The 23426-nt window shown below is 50.0% G+C and overlaps 2 protein-coding genes and 2 long non-coding RNA genes across 4 annotated transcripts in view; 3 read left to right on the top strand and 1 right to left on the bottom strand.

The window, feature by feature from the left end:
* Positions 1–23426, bottom strand: part of HADHB (hydroxyacyl-CoA dehydrogenase trifunctional multienzyme complex subunit beta) — a 602797-nt gene that overhangs the window by 244024 nt on the left and 335347 nt on the right. The gene's annotated exons all lie outside the window — the stretch shown is intronic.
* On the top strand, positions 373–4919 carry LOC106509872 (uncharacterized). The gene is made up of 3 exons (XR_014842515.1): positions 373–566; positions 3032–3188; positions 4343–4919. It is a non-coding gene; the product is annotated as an uncharacterized LOC106509872 (long non-coding RNA).
* LOC146404920 (uncharacterized) lies at positions 5976–12718 on the top strand. The gene is made up of 3 exons (XR_014842481.1): positions 5976–6227; positions 11583–11826; positions 12588–12718. It is a non-coding gene; the product is annotated as an uncharacterized LOC146404920 (long non-coding RNA).
* KIF3C (kinesin family member 3C) overlaps positions 18315–23426 on the top strand; it is a 38852-nt gene continuing 33740 nt past the window's right edge. The window contains exon 1 of the mRNA XM_021087738.2: positions 18315–20445. Within this exon, the coding sequence (XP_020943397.1) occupies positions 18910–20445 (1536 nt within the window). The 5' untranslated portion in view covers positions 18315–18909. The remainder of the gene's footprint in view (positions 20446–23426) is intronic.

Here is a 23426-nt window from a genome sequence, read left to right on the forward strand (position 1 = left end):
AGGACAAGGAACCCGAAAGGTGCCACAGTTGCATCAGAACCCTGGGCCTAGAGTATGTGTGACAATTCCAGATGTCAACCGGAGATTTCGTCCTGGGACTAAGTTAACTTACACTATGAGTATATAGCTTTTCAACCTATCTTTTGGGCTTATTTTTCTCCTTCACAAGGTCAAGATGAACTTAAATCAACCATCAGGGATACACAGCACACTTAAAATGGGTTCCCTATGGCTTAGGGCTTACGAGGAGCGGAGGAGAAGAGACACAGGGCCTCCCCTCAAGGGGGCTACAGAGTAACTGGAGAGAGAACAAGGTGTGTGAAGGGCCTGAGGAAGTGTACAACTGATATGATTTGTTGTTTCTATTTTAAGCCCAAATGAAAATTAGCATGAACTCCCCGAGCAGACGCCAGCTGGGCAACAGTGAGAGTGTGAAGCATCGCGGGAGGAGGGGAGGAGCTGTCCTGATCCTGGGACTCAGTACTGTTTCCAGTGCATCCACAAGTGTTGATCCACGCGTGAACTGTCCGATAAACCACAATACCCCTAAAAAGTGAATCAATAAGGTAATGAAAGCCCTTACCTAATTAAATGCTAAACTGCATGGGCTGAGGGGATCCACAGGTACCCAAGCAGCTCCAGGTGCTAGGAGAGGTCCAATTCTCACTAGACAGGGCCTGAAGGGAAGGTAGGCTTGGGATAAACAAACAACATTCCGGACAGGTGAACAGTGTGGGGAAAAGGCAAAGAAATAAACACCTTCCAAATCACTCTCATTTCCACTGAATCTTATGGGTTTGTTTATTTGTTTGTTTTTCATTTTGGCCACCCCATAGCATATGAACCACAGTTTTGACCTAAGCCGCAGCTGCAGCAACACTGGATCCTTAGCCCACTGTACTAGCTGGGGATCCTACCTGCATCCCAGAGATCCCAAGGGGCTGCAGATCCCATTGCACCATGGTCAGAGTTCCATTTTAAAGTTTTCAAAGAATCTCTATAGCCCTGATCTTTTTTTTTTTTTTTTTTTTTTTCTCTCTCTTTTTAGGGCCACACCTGTGGCATATAGAGGTTCCCAGGCTAGGAGTCGAATTGGAGCTGTAGCCACCGGCCTACGCCACAGGTACAGCAACATAGGATCCAAGCCCCATCTTCCACATACACCACAGCTCAGGCCAACACTGGATCCTTAACCCACTGAGCAAGGCCCGGGATCGAACCTGTGTCCTCATGGTTACTAGTCAGATTCGTTTCTGCTGAGCCACGATGGGAACTCCACCTGATCTTCTTCTGATCTTCCCAGCAGCCTCAAGCAGTTGGCAGAACAGAGATTCCCACTCACAAGGAAAGAGAACTGAGAGTATCTGTTGAGTTTGTTCGCTCAGCCTCCCTCTCTCCCATCTTCTGCATCTAGCATCCTAGTTTTCCTTGAGAATCTCTCTCTCTCCACTCTCAGACCAACCAGGGTTCTGACTGTACCCCTGAATCCAGGGTAGACCTACCCAGACCTAATCTACCCCTGGCCACAGTAGTTCAGGGATGGGCATGTGACCCAAGAAGGCCAATGAGACTCATATCCAGAACCTTTGCTGGAACAACTGAGGAAGAGAATAAAGCCAATGGACAGGAAAGCAGAGCCAGGAGGCCATTTCCTAGTGACATTGTTTGGGTGCTTAGATCCAGCTGTTCCTGAAGCTGTATTTATCCTTGGATTTTTCTGAGAGGTAGGCCATTACATTTCCTTCTTGATTTAAGCCAGCTTGAATTTGGTTTCTGTTACTTGCTACTGACAGAGTCCTCGTTGATTCAGAAAGCTTACACAAGTATTTAAATTCTGAACTTGTCTTCTTAGACTAAGTATAATAACTGGCATGATGGGAGGGTTGGAAAAGGGTTATTAAACACAGGGGGGCCAGTCTGGTGGGCCCTGACGCAACAACAGGCTGGGGACTTAGACAAGGAATAGGGAGTCGCAAAAGGTTCTTGAACAATTTAAAAAGAGACATCTAGGAGTTCTTTCATGGCTCAGTGGGCTAAGGATCTGGCATTGTCACCGATGTGGCTCTGGTTACAGCAGTGGCATGGGTTAGATCCCTGGCCCAGGAACTTCCACATGCCATGGGCATGACCAAAAAAAATTTTTTTTAAAGAGAGAGACAGTCAAAGAAAATACCCATACAGGCAACATTCTGTTTCTTTTCTTTCTTTCTTTCTTTCTTTTTTTTGTCTTTTTGCCTTTTCTAGGGCCGCTCCCGCAGCAGTATGGAGGTTCCCAGGCTAGGGGTCTAATTGGAGCCATAGCCGCTGGCCTACACCAAAGTCACAGCAACGCGGGATCCAAGCTGCATCTGCAACCTACACTACAGCTCACGGCAACGCTGGATCCTTAACCCACTGAGCAAGGTCAGGGACCGAACCCGCAACCTCATGATTCCTAGTCAGATTCATTAACCACTGAGCCACGACAGGAACTCCCAACATTCTGTTTCTTAACAGAGGGAATAGTTATAGCCCACATGCACTCACTCTAAATTATGCATATATGTTTTGTACTCTTCTGAATACATACATGATATAATTCTCAAAATGAAAAAGAAAATAATGTGGACGTGGTAGTCTACAGAATGGGATGGAGAAGAGACACTTTGGAATCAAAGACGCAGGAAGGAAGCTGGTGCTGAGATGGAGGCTGAGGGTGAGGAAGGTGTGGAGTAGACCATTGAGAGTAGGGATGCAGGGGGAGGAGAGATGAGAGATGCTTCCTGCGTGAACGGGGCCATGAGCAAAATATAGCTCCAGATATTGATAATGATGACAGAGGGTAGTTGAGAGGGAAGGACCTGGCTGGGGTGCGTGGTTACATTTTGAACCTGTTCAGCTGGGACCATCCAAACTGTGGGTCTATAATATCATTGGGTGGAAGGAGCAGAAGCCTGGTTGAGTTAACTCAAGTGGGGATCTAGAAACTCAGAAGCAGACGCCCTGGAGCGCACGTGGTTTTTGTTCTGCTCTTCTCACATCTGCCGACTAGGTTCTTCTGCTTCCTCGGAGGGAGGGCCCACCTAGCAGAAGCTGGAGAGCCCTGGGAACCCCGCAGGGAGGCAAGGCCACTTCAGAGCAGCCTGATGGAGGCATCCTTGGAAAGTCTGTCACAGCTGTCTAGCAGTGACCTGCTGGGTGATGAACAGGTAGGTCCTGGTGGGGACAAGGTATAAAGTCTGTGTTCAAGGAAAGCCACAGAAAAGAGGGCCTGGTTTTCGTCTGGGCAAGGGAAGCAGCAAGACCACGATCTAAGATGGGAGGATGCTGATGTGGACGAGGGTGCGGAAAGGCCTTGTAACCAGTGACATTCTCTGCAGGACCCTCTTTCTCAGCCCCCCTCCAACTGCCCTACGCCTCCATTCCTTCACTTCAAACTCCTTAAAAGCTGCCCACGCTCCCTGGCTCACCGTCTCCGCACTCCTCCACCCTCAGCAGCAGGCCTGCCCAGCTGGCCCCCCTTAGAAGCACGCTGCAAGGTCTCCAAGGACTTTCTGGTCACCATATCTAGGCAACAGATACTCCCAGCTCTAATCTTGTTTCGGTCATTCATTGTTCATTCATTCAAAGAATATTTGTTAAGCACCAACTTTTTGTCTGGGGCCGAGGATATGATATTGAACAAGATCCACTAGGCAGAACTTCCCTACAGAGACACTGTCTATTTATTCCTCTTAAGATGCCACACACTCATGTGCACACGTACTTGCTCTTTCTGTTCACATCTTCCCCAAAGCCTCTGACTAGGGACTCAGCTGCCAGGCATGCGATCTACATGCAACACAGACAAATGGGAAGGAAGTTAGGTCAGTAGCCTAAGGAAGCTGGGGAGGAAGGGGGCCAGACAGCCTGGAGGGGCACCCCAGGATGTACACATCAGTCACCTGGCCATTTGCTAGTGGCCTGGGGAGTGTGTAACTCGGAATGGCAGGCACCCAGCAGAGAAGGGCACGCTGCCAGAATCTCAGGTTCTGGCGACTTCAGGCAGTTCTCGAGGCAAGGCCCTTCCCAGAGGGCCAGGGAGGGACCAGGGGACCGGTTGCAGCCTTTGGGGAGGCCAGCAGCCTGGGCACAAGACCGCTACATCATACTCCTTCGCTGAATCCTGGCCTTCCTCCTGGAGCATGAAGCTCCCAGAACTGTCCCGTGAAGCAGGGAGTCTCTGAGCCAGACCCTGAGTTCTGGGCCAGATGCCGGCATCCTATAAATCCAAGGAGCCAGCCCGTCAGGGCTCCAGCTGGCTGACCACCCAAGGGCCCAGGTGATGGAAGGGCTCAGAATTTTCCTTTCTTTCTCTTCCTAGGGAATTATATAAAGTAAATGAACAATATAGAAGAAAAGGAGGAAGAAGATGGGGGAAAGAGAAGAGGAGTAGAAGGAGGAGGTGGAGAAGAAAGCATTGTTTTTTAAAAGCCCAGCCCTGAACGTAAAACCTTTGAATAACTTCCCATTGCTCGTTGGATAATCACTCCCCCCTTCACACCTCTCCCCGTCTCTCCCCACCCCTTCCAGTTATAGGAGGTTTCTGGGGCCTGCTAGGATGTGTTCACACAGCCCTGTGGGAAATTGCCCCATGGGGTTGCAGCAACTGAATCAGGGGGAGGGGGTGGGGGGTACCATAATGGGCTCTTCGTAAGGAGCATAGAGCACTGCACGAAGCGGGGTTTGGTCCCCGGTCTGTGACTCTAGGACCATGGGAAAATGACCGTCTAAGCCTCCTGTTCTTGGCCTGGGCAGTGAATGGGGAGAATGCGCCCTGTCCTGCCTGCCTTACTGGGAGGCTCAGGTGAGATAAAGAGCCTAGAAACCTTTGTGAATTATCCAGTGCTGAACAAGTAAGGGATTGCTCCTACTACTGAGTAAACTACCTTGAGAAGTGTCAGAAGCCCGCCTCCTTCATCTCTCAGTGCTTTTCTTTCTAATAATCCTTTATGTCATTATAACACTTGATGCCTTTCAAAGCACTTTTACATGTATATTGTTATTTGTGGTGCCACATCTCGGTGCAGTGGCCAGGCAGGGCTACCCCTTGCTGGGCATATAAGGACACAGGCTCCGAAGGGTGAAGTCACCAGAAGGCCCAGTATCACGGGGCGCGTGGTGGCAGAGCCAGGCCTGAGCTCAGGTTTCCTGACTGCAGCCTGGGGCCTGCTCCCAGCTGCTGGAGCCGCTCTGCCCCCAGCATGTACCAGCTGTTGTTCTTTTAGATTCTAAACCTCTCAGAGGGTACAGGCAGGGTCTTCTTAGGGGATTAACTTCCTCATGGGAGTTAGCATGGGCTCTGGGTGGCGCTATTTCAGGGTACACTTGAGCTTTTGACAGCGAGAGAAGCTTGGGTTTGGAAAATCTACGCACCCAGGCCCACAGGAGGTTGCCCAGGTTCCTTTGTCCCTCCTCTGTGACAGTGGTCAGCCAAGAGTCAGGCCAGAGCTGGGCCTCCAGGGCTGAGTCTGGCTACAAAGTGTGCCAGTGCCTTGCGCTGCTCAGATGACATGGGATGGCTCCCTCCACGCCATCCAGCCGCTGGGGCAGCGCAAGCACAGAAACACAGGCCTGCTCCCTGACCTGGAGCTGCTCACAGCTGCAGGGACAGCAGCCCATGGGAAAAGAACAGCGCAGCGGATGGGCGGGGCGAGCACCCTCTCAAGGAGGGGGCGGGGGCGCAGGCCGGGGGTGGGGGTGGGGGGCGCCCAGTTAAGAGACGAAATGAACTCCGAAAGTCCAGATCTCTGGGGGCTGGGAGGCTCTGAGGAAGCCTCCAGGCTGAGGACACCCGCCTCCCCCTCCTCTAAGTCGGTCTCCGGTCAGACTTGCAGTTAGTGAATCACACCAGGAAACCGCCTCTGCAACATTCCAGGATGCACAAGCCAGGCCCTGGGTCTGACTGCTGATTGGTGGTGGTGGAGTCAGGGGAAAGGGCACCAGACCGGCTGTCTGGAGATGTGGGCCGCTGCGCCCCACTCCACACACGAGCCAGACAAGGCCGAGAGATTGGGGCGCGTTTGCTGTCAAGGTCAAAGCCTCGGTGGCCCGAGTTTGGCTTCAACTCAGGTCTCCTGAATTTCTGCTGTAGGAACCTCCACTCTCGTCCATCCATAATGATGACAAGCATTCCAGAGAGAAGGCCCGGGGCGGCAGAGACGATCTGGAGTTGAAGAGAGAGCAAGGCGGCAGTGAGAGCACGCCAGGTCAGCAATACCTCGGTCCCACCACGACCTCCACTTCCCTTCCCTGAGTCCCAGAGGGGCTGAATGAGGCTGAGAAGAGTGATGGGAATTGTTCCCATGACATTTATAATAGTTAAAAAAAAACCCCAAAAAACAAAAAACAGAGACAGCCTAACTGTGCAATAGGGGGTGTGATAGAAAATAAATCATAGGAGTTCCCGTCGTGGTGCAGTGGTTAACGAATCCGACTAGGAACCATGAGGTTGCGGGTTCGGTCCCTGCCCTTGCTCGGTGGGTTAAGGATCCAGCTTTGCTGTGAGCTGTGGTGTAGGTTGCAGACGCGGCTCGGATCCCGCGTTGCTGTGGCTCTGGCATAGGCCGGAGGCTACAGCTCCGATTCGACCCCTAGCCTGGGAACCTCCATATGCCGCTGGAGCGGCCCAAGAAATGGCAAAAAGACCAAAAAAATTAAAAATTAAAAAAATATAAATAAATAAATCATAAATGTAAGTACCTGTTCACAACAATATAGCTTCTAGAAAGTAATATAGAGTGTCTTTATGACCTTGGGGTAGAAGAAAGATTTTTAAGCAAAACATAACAAGTGCTAGTCACAGAAAAAGACGGATAAATGTGTCTATAGGACCATTAAGGAATTGGGTTATGAAAAGGTACCACGAGCAGAATGAAATGTCAAACCACAGTGAAAATGCTTGCATCGCATATAAGCAGCAAAAGGCTCAAAGCCAAAATACAAAAGAACTAAAAAAAAAAAACTCTTAAAAAGCAGCAAGGAAAAGACAGGCAATGCAGTAGAAAAGTGACCAAGAGACTTGAAGGGGCAATTCACAAAAGAAGACGCAGAAAGGTCGTGTCCTAACGTAAAAGTTGCTCAATTGTATTTGTTGTCAGGAAAGTCCAAGTTAAAACCTCGGTGAGGAGTTCGCTTGTTGCACAACAGGTTAAGGATCCGGTGTTGTTACTCCAGCGGCTTGGGTCAAGGGTTCGATCCCCGGCCTGGGAACTTCTACATGCCACGGATGTCGCAAAAACAAAAGCAAAAAATCTTATAATGAGATACCAAATATCTAAAAGTAAGAATGCCAATATTAAGTGTTTGTTCTGACCTGAGCTGGTCCTGGAACTGTCATACACTGCTGGCAGTGCATCTTGTTATTCCCACTTTGGAACACTCTTAGACATTTTTAACTGATGTTGAAAATTTGCATTCCCTATGACCTGGCAATCACACCCCCGGGTATATGGGCAACGGAAATGTGGCTAGTGGGCATAGGCGGTATGAACAAGAATGTTCATAGTGACATACCTTATAAAAACCCCAAACTGGAGTTCCCATTGTGGCTCAGCAGTAACAAACGCAACTAGTATCCATGAGGATGCGAGTTCCATCCCTGGCCTCTGTCAGTGGATTAAGGATCCTGCGTTGCCGTGAGCTGTGGTGTAGGTTGCAGACATGGCTTGGATCCTGAGTTGCTGTGGCTGTGGTGTAGGCCAGCAGCTATAGCTCAGATAACGACCCCTAGCCTAGGAACCTCCTTATGCTGTGGGTACAGCCCTAAAAAGACAAAAAAAAAAAACAAAAAAACAAAAAAAACCCCCAAACTGGATACAACCCACACGTCCATCAAGAAAAAATGACAGGTGGTACATTCACACAGTGACATATTACACTGTAGTAATGGATGAACAACAGCCTGACACAGTATTTTGGATGGCTCTCTCAGATAAAAGAGACCGGAAAAAAGTCAGACACGAAAAAATACACACTGTATGAGTTTGTGAAAAGCTCAAAAATGGACAAAATAAAATAATAATCTTTAGATGGTAAAAGAAACAAGTGATTACCATGAAAGCCAGGAGAGAGGTTCCCTTAGAGAGGAAGGAAGGGATTGTGACCACAGAGGGTCCTGCAGAGTCTCTGGGATGCTGGAAATATTCTATTTTTGACCTTGGGTGGCGGGTACTCAGATGTGGTTTTAGGCTAATTCTTTTTGTTGTTATTGCCTTTTTTTTTTTTTTTTTTTTTTTTTTTTTAGGGCCAAGACTGAAGCATATTGAAGTTCCCAGGCTATGGGCTGAACTGGAACTGTAGCTGCCAGCCACAGTCACAGCCACAGCAGCATGGAATCTGATCTGCTTCTTCCACCTATACCACAGCTCTAGGCCAGATCTTTAACCCACTGAGTGAGGCCAGGGATGGAACTCTCATCCTCTTGGACACTATTTGTTACTGCTAAGCCACAACAGGAACTTCCTAGGCTAATTCTTTAAGTGGTATATTTATGTAATGCGACTTTCCGAGTATGTATTTTATTCCACTGAACTATGTGAAATTGGCAATATTCAACCATTTTAACCTAATAATTAAACCTAATGGTGATTTCATATGGTTCGACCTGAAACAATAAAAAATAACTTAGGAGTTCCCATAGTGGCTGAGCAGTAACGAATCCAACTATGTCCATGAGGACGTGGGTTCGATCCCTGGCCTCGCTCAGTGGATTAAGGATCCAGCATTGCTGTGAGCTGTGGTGTAGGTCGCAGATTCCATGCTGCTATGGCTGTGGTGTAGGCCGGCAGCTGCAGCTCTGATTTGACCCTTAGCCTGGGAACATCCATAGGCCACAGGTGCAGCCTTTAAAACCAACCAACCAAACAAAACGATGGTCCTGAAGGCTTTTGATAACTTCATTCACTCATTATCCATCAAACAAATGTCTGCTGGGGGCTTGTAGTGAACCAGGTATATTTCTAGGCACTGGGCTACAGAATAAAATTCTGTCCTGGGGCCCACCTTCTAATGGGAAGCTAATGTAAATCAGACATTGACCCATGTAGAATGGCATATTGTGGTAAGTGCTATGAAGAAAAACTAAGGCTATAGAAGGTGATGAAAAGAGACTTAGGTGGCACAGTCAAAAAGGCCTGTCTGAGGAGATGACATTTGGAAATGCATCTGAATGGAGTGAGAGAGAGAAACCATGTGCAGCCATGGGAGAAAAAGCCTGCAGCCGAGGCAAGAGCAAGGGCACAGGCCCTCCGGCTGGAATGTGCCCCGCAGGACTGAAGAACAAGGAGGCCAGTGTTACGGGGTCAGAGCGAGGGGAGGGGAGAGGATGAAGACATGAAGCGGCAGAAGGAACCAGGGACCCATCGCAGAAGGCCTGTGTGGCTTGGCAAGGGACCTCAGCCTTTATTCCAAGAGTGATGGGGGGGCCATTGGAAGGTTGAGAGCCGGAGGTGGTATGATTTGATTTTTAGTTTGGAAGGAAGACTGGCTGTTCTGTGGAGGAGGGTGTGAAAGGGGGCGTGGGGGGCATGTGGAAGCAGAGATTCCTGTTAAAATGCTACCGTAGTGTCTGGGCAAGAGATGAAGGTGGCATGGACTAGGGTGGCTGTGGTGGTGACACAGTATTTTGGAGTCAGGACGGTAGATTTTATAGGTAGAGTCTAGGTAGAATTTTTTTTAAGTCTTATTCGAGTATAGTTGATTTACAAGGTTGTGGTAATTTCTGCTGTACAACAAAGTGATTGGGTTATACATGTACACATATCCATTCTCTTTCAGATTCTTTCCCCACATACAGATAGAATTTTTTGATGGATGGCGTGCAGGGAAAGAGGAGTCAGTAAAAACTATAATATTTTCCTTTTTTTTTTTTTTTTTTTTGTCTTTTTGCCTTTTCTAGGGCTGCTTCCCGTGGCATATGGAGGTTCCCAGACTAGGGGTCTAATCAGAGCTGTAGCCACCAGCCTACACCAGAGCCGTACTTCGACCTACACCACAGCTCACAGCAACCCCGGATCCTTAACCCACTGAGCAAGGCCAGGGATCGAACCCGCCACTTCATGGTTCCTAGTCGGATTCATTAACCACTGCACCACGACGGGAACTCCAATATTTTTCTTATTAATAGGATACACAATTCTGTATATAGTATGGTCAAAGCTCTTCAAAACGTGTCCTTAAATTACTTCCATAATGAGAAACTTAAATATAGCAGAGCCTAAGAAATGCAATTGGGGAGATGCGATATTTTCATAGATGAATGGATAAGACCATAAAAAAGCAGAAGGTAATTGCCACTGGAAGTAAGGAAAGAAGAAAGAGACCCCAGCAGCCTGGAGGAAGCAGGAAAATCTTTACTGAGGAGGCTGGAGTTGAAATGGGTGTTGAAAGAAGATGGAGTTAGTTCAGGTGGAGAGCAGGTTGAGAGCTAGGTTCCCAGTACAGGCTGGCAGAAAGAGCACTGGCTTTGGAGTTAGAAAAATTAGGCTCAAGTCCCAATATAGACACTTAACACTTGGGTTAGTCTGAAGGTTAGAGAAAATATCTGTACCCCATCTGTTAGGTGCTTAGTAGGGGATAGCTACTAAGGACAGCTCTTTTTTTTTTTTTTTTTGCATTTTCTAGGGCCGCTCGCTCGGCATATGGAGGTTCCCAGGCTAGGGGTCTAATCGGAGCTGTAGCTGCCAGCCTACGCCAGAGCCACAGCAACTCAGATTCCGAGCTGCATCTGCGACCTACACCACAGCTCAGGGCAACGCCGGATCCTTAACCCACTGGGCGAGGCCAGGGATCGAACCCGCAACCTCATGGTTCCTAGTCGGATTCGCTAACCACTGTGCCATAATGGGAACTCTGACAGCTCTTTTTTAATATTCAGATTTTTTATTTTAAAAAAATTTTTATTATAGTTGATTTACAATGTTCTGTCAATTTCTGCTGTACAGCAAGGTGACCCAGTTATACATTTATATACATTCTTTTTCTCCCATTGGCCTCCATCATGTTCCATGACAAGCAATTAGATATAGTTTCCTGTTCTATACAGAAGGGCCTCATTGCTTATCCTCTCCAAATGCAATAGTTTCCAGCTACTAACCCCAAACTCCCAGTCCGTCCCACTCCATCCCTGTCCGCTTGGGCAACCACAAATCTGTTCTTCATGTCCATGCGTTTGTTTCTTTTCTGTAGATAGGTTCATGTGCACCACATATTAGATTCCACATATAAGTGATGTCATATAGTATTTAATACTCAGATTTTTAAAAATTTTTCAAGTTTTTCTATTCTTTATTTTGGGCCTTGGGGTTGGGAAGTCGACTCAAATTCCATTCACCCCAAATTATAGTAGAGACAGGAGAAAGTAAACTGTTGGGAAAAGAGGAGCCATTAGTAATCTGGACTTGAATGCAACGTTCTTAAATTAGATAATCTCATAGTGATTGAGAGCCAGAAACTTGGCGCTCATCCAGTGATGTTGTCACATTGTCATGTCCCCCTCTGCTGGTAGAATTTCATTTTGCAAGATAAACCCAAATCTTGAATTATTTGCCTCTGAAAAATTGCAGGCCCCAGGATTACTGAAGAGCTAACTCTCCTTCTTGGGAGAGTTATTGTCTTACCCTAACTGTTGCTGAGACCATACTGGAAGAAGATGCTGGTGTGGGAATCCCCTGGGAAAAAAAGAATTTTCATTGTCAAAGGAAATGCAGCAAAGAGAGCTTCTTCCTACCAAGCCAACAATGAGTTTGGACTCCTAGGAAACCATCATTCAAACCAGGATTGAGAAGCAACCGTTCCTCCATCTTCATGGTGAGCTCTCCCTACGGCCTGAGGGAAAGACCCCTAGGGTTGCAGGTTTGGTGCCACTTGGTGACTGAATTTCCTTCCTTAGTCTCTTAGTTCAGCCTGAAGCTGAGTCCTCACAATATGGAAATATTAATATTTTCCCCTTTTTGGGGGTTGATGTGAGGCTAAAGCAAGTAACATATATTAATTATACTCTGTTAACTGTGAATCACTCTACAAATCCCGGAGTTTATTACAGTCACTTCTTTGTTTTGCCTCCCCATTTTCTTGCCCTGAAGGTCATAGACCATTCATTCATTAGCTTAGCAACCGATATTGATAACCTAAAATATAAAGAGTACTGTGCTAGATATGGGGAAAGGAGACACGAAGACAGAAATCACAGCTCCCATCTTCAAGGGGGCACACAGATGGTGAGGAAGATGGATTCAGTTAACCAGAGTACTAGTCAGACTCTGCCTACTGTGATTAGTTAAACAGCGAGCTATAGAGTCATGAGGAAAGGACAGATTAGTCAGGAGGCAGAATCAGGAGAGTCAGAGGTATCCCAGAAGAGGTGATACTCATACGAAGCATGAATTCATATTCATTCATTCATCTTTCTTTTAATTATTTACAAACAAGATTTATTGAGCATATACTTTGTGTCAGGAGTTAGACTCCAGATGGTCCCCAACTTACGATGTTTCAAATAATGATTTTTGACTTTCCAATGGTGAGGAGGCAATATGTACTCAATAGAAATGATACTTCGCATTTTGAAGGTTGATCTTCTCTGGGCCAGCGATATGCACCATGATCCTCTCTTGCGGTGGCCAGTGGCAGCAAGACACAGCTCCTGGTCAGCCCTGCAGACATGAAGGTAAACCACTGATTCACTTACAACCAGTCTGGTTTTTTGTTTTGTTTTGTCTTTGTTTTTCTTTTCCTTTTTAGGGCCCTGCCCGCAGCATATGGAAGTTCCCAGACCAGGGATGGAATCGGAGCTGTGCTGCTGGCCTATACCACAGCCACAGCAACAAGGGGATCCAAGCCGCGTCTTCGACCTACACCATAGCTCACAGCAACACCAGATCCTTAACCTACTGATTGAGGCCAGGAATCGAACCCTCATACTAGTGGGGTTCGTTACTGCTGAGCCGCGATGGGAACTTCACAACCATTCTGTTTTTTATTTTGTACATCATTGAATAAATCCCATGAGATATTCAACACTATTTTACGAGAGGCTTTGTGTTAAATGGTTTTGCCCAACTGTGAGTGATGTGTCAGAGCATGTTTAGGGGAGTCCAGGCTAAGTGATGATGTTCAGTAGGTTAAGTGTATTAAATGCATTTTCTGGTTTTTTTGAAAGATTTTTATTTTTTCTATTATAGTTGATTTACAATGTTGTCAATTTCTGCTGTACAGCAAAGTGACCCAGTCACATACATATATATAAACATTCTTTTTTTGTTAAGATTTTTATTAAATGCATTTTCTTTTTCTTTTTTTTTTTTTTTTTTTTTTTTGCTTTTTAGGGCTGCACCCACAGCATATGGAGGTCCCCAGGCTAAGGGTCAAATGTGGCCGGCCTACACAACAGCCAAAGCAACTCAGGATCCGAGCCGTGTCTGCAACCTTCACCACAGCTCAGGGCAATGCTGGATCCTTAACCCACTGAGAGAGGCCAGGGATCAAACCCACAACCTCATGGTTCCTAGTTTGTTTCGTTCCACGACAGGAACTCTCTATTAAATGCATTCTCAACTTAAGATATTTTCAATTTACGGTGGGTTTATCAGGTTGTAACCCCATCATAAGCTAAGAAAGATCTGTAGGGATGAAGTTCCCTGGTGGCATAGTAGGTTAAAGATTTGGCGTTGTCACTGCAATGGCTCTGGTTGCTGCTCTGGCACATGTTTGATCTTGGGCCTGGAACATCCATGTGCTGCAGGTACGGCCAAGAAAAAAAAAGAGCAGGTATCCAGACAAAGATGGTGAGGATGCAGCAGAGACAAGAGTGTGTGAGGGCCCTCTGGTAGGAAGTGGGAAGGGAACTGGAGAAGACCATTGGAAATCGAGTACAGAAAGCAAGGTGGGAGTTCCCGTTGTGGCGCAGTGGTTAACGAATCCGACTAGGAACCATGAGGTTGAGGGTTTGATCCCTGCCCTTGCTCAGTGGGTTAATGATCGGGCGTTGCCGTGAGCTGTGGTGTAGGTTGCAGACGCGGCTCGGATCCCGAGTTGCTGTGGCTCTGGCGTAGGCTGGTGGCTATGGCTCTGATTGGACCCCTAGCCTGGGAATCTCCATATGCCGCGGAAGCGGCCCAAGAAATAGCAAAAAAAAAAAAAAAAAAAAAGAAAGAAAGCAAGGTGGAAAGTGGCCTGAGATGAGACAGGAGATATGAGCAGGTCCCAGGTCAAGTAGGGCCTTGGGGATTGCATTAATGATTTGGACTTAAAGAGCAGTGAGAAACATCGGATGTTTTAAAGGAATGTTCTTATTTTTATATTTATTTTGGCCATGCCTGAAGCATGCTGATGTTACCAGGCCAGGGATGGAACCCACACCACTGCAGCAACCAGAGCCACTGCAGTGATGACGTCAGATCTCAGTGCCACAAGAGAGTTCCCAGACAAGTTTTTTGTTTGTTTGTTTTTTAGATCACTTTATTTTTTTAAAAAAATTTTATTGTAGTTGATTTACAATGTTCTGTCAATTTCTGTTGTACAGCAAAGTGACCCAGTTATACATATATACATTTTTTTCTCATGTTGTCTTCTATCATGTTCTATCACAAGTACTTTTGAAGGAATACTTTATAGAGAATGGATGGATGGAGATAAGAGCAAACCTAAGGTGACCAGATTGGAGGCTATCATGGGAGGCCAGGCCAGAGAGTATGATGGCTTGGATCATGATATTGGGTGTGGAACTGGAGAAGAAGACATTGATAAGTCTGGGAAATATTTAAGAAGTTGAGTTGATAGGATTTGGTGTTTGAATAGACATGTTGAGGGGTGGGGAAGAGCTGTTTACAGAGCTAGGGACCATTCTTGGAGGAGCAAGTTTGGAGGAGAGAATGATGAGTTTGGTGTGAACACGTAGAATTTCAGGTACTTGAGAGCCCTCCAAGTGGCTAGTCCATTAGAGAATAGGATCTATAGAACTAGAGTACAGAGGAGAAGTCCCGACTGGAAATACAAATTTAGGAATCATTTAGCCACTAAGTGAAGCCATAAGCTGTAGTGATCACTAGAGGGTGGCATTGGAAGAAAAAAAGACTTAGGACAAAGCTTTGGTGAACTCCAAAATTAAATGTTGGAGATGAAAGAGATCAGTTGGTTAAGGATGGCTGAAAAGGGAGACGCAAAATGTAAACAACCTTAAATGTAAAGTACAAAAGGGGTGTTACCATCGAGGCTTAGCACAAACCAACCCCCATGAAGACGTAGGTTTGATCCCTGGCCCTGCTCAGTGGGTTAAAGGATCTGGCATTGCCATGAGCCGTTGTGTGTGTTGTAGATGGGGCTCAGATCTGGCGTTGCTGTCGCTGTGGCAGAGGCCACGAGCTATAGCTCCAATTTTATCCCTAGCCTGGGAACTTCCATATGACAGAGGTGTGGCCCTAAAAAGCAAAAAAATAAAAAATAAAGTACAAAGGGAATGCAAACCACTATTTCTTCTTCTGTTTTTAGGACTGCACCCTCGGCATATGGAGATTCCCAGGCTAGGGGTCGAATCGCCAGCCTATGCCACAGCCACAGCAACGCGGAATCCAGGCTGTGTAAGTGACCTACACCACAGCTCACTGGCAACGCCAGATCCTTAACCCACTGAGAGAGGCCAGGGATCGAACCTGCGTCCTCATGGATGCTAGTCAGATTAACAGCTGTGCCATGACTGGAATTCCGAAAAGTACTATTTCTTTTTCTTTTTCTTTCTTTTTTTTTTTTTTTTTTTTTTTTTTTTTTGCCTTTTCCAGGGCCACACACGTGGCATATGGAGGTTCCCAGGCTAGGGGTCTAATCGGAGCTGTAGCCGCCGGCCTATACCACAGCCACAGCAACTCGGGATCCGAGCCACGTCTGCGACCTACACCACAGCTCACGGCAACGCTGGATCGTTAACCCACTGATCAAGGTCAGAGATCAAACCCGAAACCTCATGGTTCCTAGTCGGATTTGTTAACCATTGCGCCACGACGGGAACTCCTGAAAACTACTGTTTCTTGAATGGCTTCTATGTCCCAGGAGTTTTCACATACATTATCTCACTTAATCCTTATGTTCACCCTGTAAGCCTTCCTATCCTCACTTTTCCCACTGAGAAAATAGCTGTTCGGAGAAGTCGAATAATTTACTTATGGTCATGCATCTTGTAAACAGTGGGATTCCAGTCACCCTCCTGTGTTGGAGGATTTGGTCAAGTGCAATGCCAGGTGGTGACATCGGGTGTGGAGAACAGGGCCGGGATCCCCCATATCCATTGCTGTAGTGCCAAGCGGCTAAGCCAAAGCAGAAAAAGGGTAGTCCAAAAACCAAGGCCAAGAGCAACAAGAAAACAGTTCAAGAGCCAAATGGTCCATTCAGAAGCCAGGTCGCCAGAGCCAAGAGAGGTTAGTCTACAAAGCCAAAACCTCACCCAGTAATTGGTCCAAAAGCCAAGTCCATCACAAACAGTAGAACTTGATCAGAGAGAGGGCTGGGGAAGGCTGAGAAACTTCGGAAGAGGAGAAGCCACCCGCTAAGTATCAAGCTTCCAGTTGAGCTGGCCTTTGGGTCCTGGGGATTTGAACATGGGGAAGACGTAAAGAGACAGATTTTATAGAGTTGAAGAACTAAACAAATAGGCCCTCTAGAGAATAACATGCCTGGAAATATTTTGTGGAAAGATTCTTCTGGTGCCTCATTGAAGAAGAGCCTCGGGTTCAGATAATGGCAGGTCCTCTCTCTTAATCTTATTTGGAGAGTAAGGACAACTCAGACCCTGTGCAGATTCGGTTACCCTCTGCAGAGTGGCACATGGGTAGGAAACTAGCTGGGTCCCTGGACTTGAGGAATGATACCTGATTTGTATCCTAGAGGGAAAAATATGAAGACCCCATAGTGGAACACCAAACACAGAGCTGGTCTGTCCAGGATACTCGGGAAAGCCGGAGCTGCCAAGGAAGCCAAGCCAAGTCACGTGCATGTATGAAGGGCTTGCTTGAAAATGAGTCTTCTCCTTGGTACAATATGTTTTGATCCATGGTTTCATTTGAGCCTCACAACCACTTCCTGAAGTATTATTTCTCTCCCCTTCTCCAGGTGTTTTAAAAAGATGAGGAAACTAAGGCTAGAGCAAGTTAAGTGACTGCCCGAATCACATAGCTGGATGGAGATCAGAACTGCAGCTTGAGTCCAAGTTTTGCTTCATGCAAATTCTGCGTCTCTTTCTGTTAAGGAAAAGAGACAGATCAGGGAAGGCTTCACAGAGGAGGAGGTGCTAGAACGACCCAAGTGGCAGGGCACCAAGTACAGAAGAGTAAACAGGGTCCTCTTGGCAAAGGCACAAAGATGCAACGCAGCCCAGCCAGAAGGAAACACACGTTGTAGGAAACAAAAAATGGTTGCTAGAATTGTGAACTCTTTGGGGACAAGAAGGTCCGGTTCCTAGAATGTGGCCTGGGGTTTAGCAGGCTCTGGATAACTGTTTGAAGGACGGAATGTCTGGGACAGAGATTCTCTGTAGGACGGTAACCAGAAGTGTGGCTGAGAAGTGGCTGGAGTCAGAAGAAGGAGATGCCTTTATACAATATGGAAGGCTGGTGCTGGAGGAGGGGAGGGGGATCAGGGTGCAGGTGAGGAGCGGATCTGAGGAGAGAATCAGCTGGAAGGTGGTTCCAGGAGAGAGAGAAAAGGAAGAGCATAAGTCAACCAGGGTGGGGAGAGGAAAGACAGAGTCAAGAAACATTTAGGAGTTAAGAGTGCCTAGCAACACTCTGACGGGAGTGTAGGGATGGCATGTAGGCATCCACAGGCAGAAAGGCAGGAGCAGGGGACAGAGGATGCTGGCTGTGGAGGAAACAGGAGTGAGTAGTGGATACCAGGATTCTCCCCCAGGTAGGCTGCAACCTCCGCAGTCACTCCTGGGGTTGCTCGCCTGAGAGGGCGGGGCCTCCCAGACTGGAAAAGTCATTAGCAACCTGCCAGAACCGGGTTAACAAAGGCAGGACTACAACTCCCAGCATCCTCCGGCACAGTGGGGTGACGGCGGGCGGTGGCTGCGCTGCACCCGCCCGGTGGGCGCTGGACCTGGGACGGCACCCGAGCCTGTCATTCCGAAGGGGTCTGCGGGGGTGCGGGCGGGCGATGCACCCGGGTCCCCAGCGCACTGGCCGCGCCGGGCTCGCGTCTCCCGCCCTACGTCCCCGCCCCTTGCCCCACCCCAGCCGGGCGGCTTAGCTGGGGCCGCAGCGCGGCGGCAACATCACTCTCGCCGCCGCTGCTCCGCCCCATCCCCTTCTGTTTTTCTCTCTCATTCTCCGGTGGCGACGGCGGGGAAGGCGGAGGCAGAGGCAGCAGCAGCCGCGCAGGCTGCAATGAATGATCCCCCAGCTGGGGGGGAGGACTCCAGGTGAGCCTCTGCCCTCGGGAGGGCCGGGACCCCCGGCCGCCCAGGACCTGCAGCCCCCGCCATGGATCCCTAGAGGAGGAGGAGGACGAGGAGGAGAAGACAGTTCTGCCGCCCACCCCCATCCTATTTTCCTCTTCCTTTATCTCATTGTTGCCGTAGCTGTTTACGGCAGCGTTCCCTCTGCCCCAGCATGGGGCGGGCTCCGGGCACTGCCATTCGGCAGGCGCTGCTCCTGCGGCTGCCCGGGGATTCTGCCTAATTCTCCCTCCCCAGCCCGTGCAGCGAGGACCGGAGAGCAGTGGAGGCCCGGACTGCAGCAGCGGCAGGGCCACCTCCCAGCATCCCCACCCTAGGAGGCTGCATGCGGATTGAAGAACGGCGCCTGGGGGTTGGGCTGGCCCCGCGGATCCGGACCTAGGGAGGACAGCAGGACCGCCCAGGCTGCGGAGGGGGCCGAGGGGAGGCAGGAAGGACCGAGCGGCAAGATGGCCAGTAAAACCAAGGCCAGCGAGGCCCTGAAGGTGGTGGCCCGGTGCCGCCCCCTCAGCCGGAAGGAAGAGGCTGCTGGTCACGAGCAGATCCTGACCATGGACGTGAAACTGGGCCAGGTGACCCTGCGGAACCCCCGCGCTGCCCTAGGGGAGCTGCCCAAAACCTTCACCTTTGATGCCGTGTATGATGCCAGCTCCAAGCAGGCAGACTTGTATGATGAAACCGTGAGGCCCCTGGTAGACTCGGTGCTTCAAGGTTTTAATGGCACCGTGTTTGCCTATGGACAGACGGGCACAGGCAAGACCTATACCATGCAGGGGACCTGGGTGGAGCCTGAACTGCGCGGGGTCATCCCCAATGCCTTTGAGCATATCTTCACCCACATCTCCCGCTCCCAGAACCAGCAGTACTTGGTTCGGGCCTCCTACCTGGAGATCTACCAGGAGGAGATTCGAGACCTGCTCTCCAAGGAGCCTGGCAAGAGGCTAGAGCTGAAGGAGAACCCCGAGACGGGTGTCTACATCAAGGACCTCTCCTCCTTCGTCACCAAGAATGTCAAGGAGATCGAGCACGTGATGAACCTGGGGAACCAGACTCGGGCGGTGGGTAGCACGCACATGAACGAGGTCAGCTCTCGCTCCCATGCCATCTTCGTCATCACCGTGGAGTGCAGTGAGCGTGGCTCAGATGGCCAGGACCACATCCGTGTGGGCAAGCTCAACCTGGTGGACCTGGCGGGCAGCGAGAGGCAGAACAAGGCAGGCCCCAACACAGCTGGAGGGACAGCCACACAGTCCACAGGGAGTAGCGGTGGTGGGGGAGGTGGCGGTGGTGGAGAGAGGCCTAAGGAAGCCTCCAAAATCAACCTCTCACTGTCTGCCCTGGGCAACGTGATCGCGGCTCTGGCAGGCAACAGGAGCACCCACATCCCCTACCGGGACTCCAAGCTAACCCGGCTGCTCCAGGACTCTCTGGGGGGGAACGCCAAGACCATCATGGTGGCCACCCTGGGCCCAGCGTCTCACAGCTACGATGAGAGCCTGTCCACCCTGCGCTTTGCCAACCGGGCCAAGAACATCAAGAACAAGCCCCGGGTGAACGAGGACCCCAAGGACACACTGCTACGGGAATTCCAGGAGGAGATTGCGCGCCTGAAGGCCCAGCTGGAGAAGAAGGGGATGCTAGGAAAGCGGCTCCGGAGGAAGAGCAGCCGCAGGAAGAAGGCCGTGTCAGCCCCAGCCGGGTACCCGGAGGGGCCGGTGATTGAGGCCTGGGTGGCGGAAGAGGAGGATGACAATAACAACAACCACCGCCCGCCGCAGCCCATCCTGGAGTCAGCCTTGGACAAGAACATGGAGAATTACCTGCAGGAGCAGAAGGAGCGGCTGGAGGAGGAGAAGGCGGCCATCCAGGATGACCGTAGCCTGGTGAGCGAGGAGAAGCAGAAGCTGCTGGAGGAGAAGGAGAAGATGCTGGAAGACCTGCGGCGGGAGCAGCAGGCCACCGAGCTGCTCGCAGCCAAGTACAAGGTAAGGGCTCCAGGGGTCCCAGAGGGATCTGGGCTGACAGGCTCTTCTTTGAGGGACTGTGATGTGGCCTGAAGCAAAGTGTCCTGCCCTCCTGCCAAATGCTCCCCTGGAGAAGCCAGGCAAATTCCTGCAATTCTGGGCTACTGGCAGAGCCTCCAAGGAGCACCTAGGAGAACACACACACACACACACACACACACCCCAAAGCAGGCAGGCGGTCTCTCAAGCCAGTGAGCTTGGGCTGGCCTGACTTGCCGCCTGTCAGTCTCTGCCGGTGGCCCCCGTATTGGTCAGGTCGGTGGCCAGTCAGGCAGGCCCTCAGCCTCATTTGAGTGTGAGCTCCCACTCTTGCATCGCCTCCTCCCTTGGGACATCCTCCCTTCGAGGCACCATCAGCCCTCACCCCACTTTAATACCTGACATTTACATCTCGCGTCACAGTTTGTAAAATGCCCCTCACACATGATCTCATTGATCCTTACAGTAGCCATCTGGGGTACTGGTTCTTAAACCCCCATTTTACAGGTGAGAGTCTAAGGCTCAGAAAAGTGGCGTGACTGAGGGTCCATCCCACAAGGTGGCAGAGCCACACTGACATCCGTGGCCCTGGTGCTTTCTCAGTTCTTAGATGGCGAGGTGGGACTCTGAGGGGATCGGGCTCCCAGTGGAGGCAGTCAGCTTGGCCCACGTGGTGCAGGGCCGTTGCTTGGAGTCCTAGGAAGGAGGTCATGCAGAGGGTCGGAAAGAACCCAGCTCTGCACCGGAGACCTGGAATCAAGGCCAAGCTGGACTGCAGTGACCTCGAAGTTGCTTCTTCCTTTCTCCTAGTCTCAGTTTCCCTTTTTGTAAATTAGAAGCTTGGTCCTGGTCATCTCTGAGGTTCTAATCTGAGAAGCCAACCAACTGACCCCCACCTCCAGGCCTCATCCCAGTAAGATCCAGTTCTCCCATTGCCCTGGGAGACATCAGGGCCTCAGCATCCTTCCTGAGCTTAGCTCCCTCCAGGCCCCGGTGGAGCTAAGCTACAGAGGGACCCCCACCCCCATCGCCTGGCCAACCACAGAACTGTTCACTTTCAGTGCTGCAGATGCCACAACTCAGGTTCCAGGCATTTCCAGGTCCCTGGAGCCCTTAACACTGAGAGTTGGAGGAAAGACACATAGAACCAGACCATGACCTGGTGGGGAGAGCAAAACCTCACCATCTCTTATTCCCTCTCAGGAGCACAGGCTGGGGTGCAGGGGAGCCCCACCTGGAGATGGAGAGTGGCAGCCGCTGGAAGAGAGACTGATGGGCTGCGTGCCATTGTCTGTGTTATGAGAACGTGCTGCTGCACCAGGGCCTCTGGCCTTGCGTATTTAATATTTAATTCACCTCCAGGAGCTCCTCGGAGAAGGGATCAGGAGCCTGGCACATTGGGAGCCATCCTGCGAGAGGCAGGATGTAAAGGCAGGACAGTTAGGACTCAGCTGTCCCGAGGAGGAAGGGAATCCAGGCAGCTTGTGCTTTCCATGGGAATCTGACATGGGGACTCTGTCGTCAGTTTCATTACAAGAGCCCCCGCATCACCCCTTGCTCCCCTTCCCCACCCACCCTTAAAGCTGGGAGGCAGCAGATGCTGAGAGAGTGCACTTCAGCCCCGAGGAAATGGGTGGGAGGGATGGAGCGAGGGATCCAACGGATCCTTCCCATTGGGAACAAGGTGATCTCCCATTGTTGGCCACTCGCTGGTAAGAGTCTTGGATCCAAGGCCATGTAGGGCGTAGATAGCAGGGCAGTCAAGAGATCAGGGCGGCCAGCACCAGAATTCTTACATCAGAGGCATAAGCCACAGACACGTCCATCTTACAGCTGCCCGGGGCCTTGGAAAACTGAGGCCCAGGCTTGCTCAGGGCTGCACAGGTGAGTGAGGGAGAGCCGGACTCTTTACAGTGGGTCCAGCTTCTTTCCGTTTCACCCGGGTCCTGGTATTGTTGTCACCTGTGCTCCTTGATAATCAGAATAATTGGTTTTATTGCAAGTGTTTATATTTTATTCTCATGGAGTCCTCCCAGCAACCTCAAGAGATGGGTATTACTATTCCATTTCCGTGATGGAAACCAAGGCAGGGGAGGGTGAGTGACAGTGTCGGTGACCCGGGCTGATAGGTGACAGAACCAGGACTGGAACCCAGGTCTTCTGAGGCCCCCAGACCCAAGTCTGTTCTTCCCAAGTATTCTCGGATCCCTCCATGTTTGCTGTCTGTGTGACTCAGGGCGAAGGCCTTGGCCTCTCCAGGCCTCAGGTTTCCAGTCGCCTAATGAGAAGTCTGACACAGCTCCCTGTGGACCAGGTGAAATTGTCATCATGTGCCCGGCTTTCAGATATGACCGAAGCAGGAGGGATGCCTGGGACATTCCAGGGAAATGATTCCACATCCTGGAACTTCTTTTCACACCCAGCTCAGGACACACAGCAGCCAGCAAGCCCAGGATGAACCTAGCCAGAGGACCCCAGCCTCCCTAGAGTCCCTCAGGCACCGCTGGCTGAGCGTTGGGTGTTTCTAGGATGGAGGAAGCAATTTGAGGGCTCCCAAGAGATCCTCAGGGTAAAGAGGGGCGGAGCTTGTTAGAGAGAATCCCAGACCTGCCTGTTTCACGCAGGGTTGTGCTGAAGATTGAATGAGCTCATTAGCATGCGGACGTTCAAAATAAGTGGAAAGTCCTAAATAAATGGAGGGCATTGGCTGCCCCTGGGTGGCTTCTCCAGGGGTCCAGTGATCTCCAGGACTGACGTCTTTGCTGTTGGCTTCACGCTTTCCTTCCCCTGCCATCCCAGCTGCCTTGCCCTAACCTTGTAGCCCTGGGAGCAGAGCCAGGAGAGAAAGATCTAGGAGCCCTCAGGAGGTGGGAGCTCTGGTCCCTCCTGGAAATTCACTGAGCTTCTGCTCCCCATCCGTAGCACCCTCAGCTCCCACTTTGTGAGTTATGACGTCAACGCCC

The sequence above is a fragment of the Sus scrofa genome, chromosome 3 (assembly GCF_054392235.1).
Source record: "Sus scrofa isolate SSC_HxYL_T2T_F1_AM1 chromosome 3, Sscrofa_HxYL_maternal_Yorkshire_Landrace_v2.0, whole genome shotgun sequence".
In the NCBI taxonomy this organism is placed as follows: Eukaryota; Metazoa; Chordata; class Mammalia; order Artiodactyla; family Suidae; genus Sus; species Sus scrofa.